We start from the raw sequence: 4058 nt of genomic DNA on the forward strand, positions 1-4058 counted from the left end.
AGGGAGTAAGAAGGAAGGAAAGGAGGAAGGAAGGGAGGAAGGAGGAAGGGAGGAAGAAAGAAGGAAAGGAGGGAGGAAGGGAAGAAGAAGGAAGGAAAGGAGGGAGGAAGGAAGGAAGGAAGGAAGAAAGGAAAGGAGGGAGGGAGGGAGGGAGGGAGGAAGGAAGGAAGGAAGGAAGGAAGAAAGGGAGGAAGGAAAGGAGGGAGGAAGGAAGGAAGGAAGGAAGGAAGGAAGGAAGGAAGGAAGGAAGGAAGGGAGGAAGGAAGGAAGGAAGGAAGGAAGGAAGGGAGGAAGGAAGAAAGGAAGGAAGGAAGGAAGGAAGGGAGGAAGGAAGGGAGGAAGGAAAGAGGGAGGAAGGAAAGGAAGAAGAAAGGACTTACTGAAGTTGTAAACAAGCCAGTGAGTGTAGTAATATGATGACTAATAGGACTGATGGTCAAAATACTGAAAATAAAACCCTAGTTGTAATAAAACTGAAACAATAATTTAAGGTAGTAATATCTTTTCATCATCATCATCATCGCTCAGTTCTTCTTTTTTTTCCTACTTCTTCACTGTGCTGCTTTAATATGTGGTTATAAAAAGAGAGAGAGAGAAAAAGAAGAATATATGTGTATACGGTGTGTAGGAGGATGATACATTACGATGATGATGATGATGATGATGATGGTGATGATGATGATGTTGACAGGAATGTCAGTAAACACTCGGAGACGGATGACAACCTGACCAACTTGAACAACCTGCTTATCATCTATATCGCATTTCCAGTCAGCTGGTAGGAAGCTGCTTCCGCCACCACCGATTATGATGATGATGATGATGATTATGATGATGATGACAACGCTGATGATGAAGAAACCCCCTCAGGCTGTAAGCAGTATAGTCTACCTGCTGCGCTCTGCATTATTCAGCTGCGGTGTGTTTGGCCCCAGCTGCTGCTGCTGCTGCTGTGACGTTGCGTAACTCTTTTATTATCCCACTCTGAATTGGTGTCAGGTCATGTTGGGAAGGAAGGATGTGATTCATAATTCTGTCATAATCCACAGGAAACGGTACGACCCTGGTAGCTGTGCATGTGTGTGTGTGTGTGTATGTGTGTTTATTTGTTTGTTTGAATGTGTGTGTGTGTGTGTGTGTGCGTCTTACTGTAAGCATGAGATTAGTGACTGCAAGCCAGACTGGCGCTGGGTTGTACCAGCCTCCTTCCTCTTAAAGGATTGACCCTGTGAACCTTTTTTTGGACGTGTGTGTTTGTTTTTGTGTTACGAGGGTGTGTGTGTGTGTGTGTGTGTTACTCGGCAACCTCCAAAACATAACCTACAGTGCAGATCTCAACAAAGACAGCAGGACAACTGAACTCACTTTCAACATGTTTATTATAACACATATTTACACCATTAATTCAAATCAAATTCAAATCATCTTTTTTTTTTTTAAAGCAGCATGGAATGATGAGGTACTATTAAAACTTTCACAGGTCAAACATGGACGAGAACATTTTTAGTGACATAGTAACACAAAGTTTACATTAATGGGCTTCCAACACCTTTTGGACAGCCTGTTCTTTTTTTTTTTAAGCACCATGTGAACACAGTATGTAGTCCTGAAGCAGTAGTATTGATTTATTTGATGTATCAAAGTCCACAGCAGCAGTTGAATGTGTGTGTGTGTGTGTAAGTGTGTGTGTGTGTGTCAGTGTGTCTGTCCTTCCTCTTTCACTGTTGAGATCCCGGTATGAAGGCAGGAAATTCCCTTAAGTCCTGGTTGTGTGTGTGTGTCTGTGTGTGTGTGTGTGTTGCTCTGTGGTTAATCGTTGACTTCTTCTCTGATTGACTCACATCACACTTCGCTGATTCACACATACACACACTTTGAGTCAGCAGCAGTCACTTGTTAGGACTCATTTGACTTAAGGTGAATCACCGGGAAACAGAAAAGCAACACAAGCAGTTCCCCCCCCCCCCTTCAGTTTCTTCCTTAAAACTTTATGGCCCGAAGCTCTTCTTTCGTTGGCTTCTGGCTCTCAGTTTTTTCTTCTTCTCTCTCTCTGCTTGCTGATCTCTGTCTGGGGCTTTTCCAGCCCGGCCGGCACACTCAGATGAACCTGGAGAGGTCTCACCATGGCCCCGGTAATCCCTCTGTCCTGGGCTGCCAATGTAGGTCAGCTCCTCGGTGCGCAAAGGGATCAAACCGCCTTCAAAAGGTTAACGAGGAGTTGAAAATCACTCCGCTCCAAAGTCGCATTGGAGGTTATTTTCACCCTCCATCTGTTCAGAAGGCAGGTATAACCCGATTTAGAGACAAAGCGGTCAGGGAGTCTCCTGCCCCGACGCGACAGCTGCCCAGCGGGGCCGCATACCTCTCCTCCCCGGGCTCCAGCCTCGCCCTCTTGCTGGGAAGGAAGTCAGGCGCCGCCGACGCCTTGCCCCGGCGTTTCCTGGACTGCCTTGTCGGGCTCATGTTTTCTTTGTCCTCTATGAGTTCACTATCACACCCTTCTTCTTCCTCTTCCTCGTTGTCCGGCTGTTCTGGGGCCAGATCGGCTGAGTTCAGAACCGGTGTGGGTTCAGGTTGTGGCTCGGGCTGCCCGGCTGGTTCACCCGTGTTGGAGGAGGTGGTGTCCATCTGTTCAACTGGAGCCGGCTGCGCCCCGCTCAGCTCTTCGCTTTCCCGGGAGGAGTGATAGATGTCCCGGGCAGACCTCATGACCAGGGAGAGAAGGAGGCTCCGGTGGAGTCTCAGTCCTCCTCTTTGGGTCCTTGAGGCGTACAGCTTGCTTATCGACACGGCCAAGATCCGTCTGGCTTCGGCGTTCACCTCCATTGCGGTTGTGGCACTCATTGTTTTTTTCTTATGCGTAATTACGCACGGTTGTTTTGGCACTTTCACCAAAAGGCGACGAGCTTTTATCAGTCCCGAGTTGGACTTTAGTTTGTAGTTTGTAATCTGTCTTTAGCTCGGATCTCAGCTGTTTACCTTGTAGTTGCACTCAGTGAAGTGAGAGCGTGTGAGTAACTGGGTGGCGTTTTATTTCCTCTTTGACGTAACGTGGACTTCATTCCTCAGTAAGTGACAAACAGGCGCCGCCCACACCTGCTGTAGCTGCAGCGAGCGAGCACACACACACACACACACACACACACACACACACACACACACACACACACACACACACACACACACACACACACACACACACACACACACCATCTGTTCCGTCTACCGTTTATTCTCACGGTTGATCTCTTTAATTATTCAGATGTATTTAGCTCCTGCTGCAGGTCAATTCTCTCTTCCTGCAGTCCAATAAGCAAAATAAAAGGAGTCTAATATTGTAGATTTGAGATTCTTTAAGTTTTGAGCTGCCGTCTGCAGTTTATTATTTCCTCTTCCTCATTTTAAGCCGCGTCTCATCAACTTCCTTATAAACACTGAGCTGATTTCTCGTATCTCACACGCTGATAACCGGCCTATAAAAATGTATTTATAGACTGATTATTATACCTATAAATTAGGCTTTATTCAAGATTATTTTAACAAGAAAGCACACAATATTAATTTATTGCAGAAGCATAGCCTGCCCTTAAAAGCAAAGAGCACGTGTGTAATTAAAGCAATGAAACGTTGACCTATAGGCCATTATAACATAAGCTGTTTAATCAGATATTATATATTCAAGTTTATATAATGCTTTTTATGAATCACAAAATAAACAAGATAAGATGTCCACAATAGATAATGATATTTGATATATGCTTATATATAGCCTTTATAAATCCTCACATAAAAAGACTTTATAGATTATAGATTATATACATTTTTACATAATAATATATTCTCTCTCTGTGTGTGTGTGTGTGTGTGTGTGTGTGTGTGTGTGTGTGTGTGTGTGTGTGTGTGTGTGTGTGTGTGTGTGTGTGTGTGTGTCTCACGTTTCACAGCTGTGTCAGATCTGCTGAGCAATGTTTAAGGAAGTCGTCTTTTTTTTTTTTTTAAGGAAAGAATTTAAGCGATTGTTCATTGTTCATGAATGTGTGAAGGAGTTTTTTTTTTTT

The 4058-nt window shown here is 44.6% G+C and overlaps 1 protein-coding gene across 1 annotated transcript; it reads right to left on the bottom strand.

Moving 5' to 3' along the window:
- Positions 1-1564: 1564 nt before the first annotated feature.
- On the bottom strand, positions 1565-3013 carry LOC133977005 (immediate early response gene 2 protein-like). Its single transcript, XM_062415148.1, has one exon. It carries the CDS (start codon positions 2842-2844, stop codon positions 2275-2277), a length of 570 nt encoding a protein of 189 aa, XP_062271132.1. The 5' UTR covers positions 2845-3013; the 3' UTR covers positions 1565-2274.
- Positions 3014-4058: the final 1045 nt, after the last annotated feature.

This window comes from Scomber scombrus, unplaced genomic scaffold (genome assembly GCF_963691925.1).
Source record: "Scomber scombrus unplaced genomic scaffold, fScoSco1.1 SCAFFOLD_519, whole genome shotgun sequence".
In the NCBI taxonomy this organism is placed as follows: Eukaryota; Metazoa; Chordata; class Actinopteri; order Scombriformes; family Scombridae; genus Scomber; species Scomber scombrus.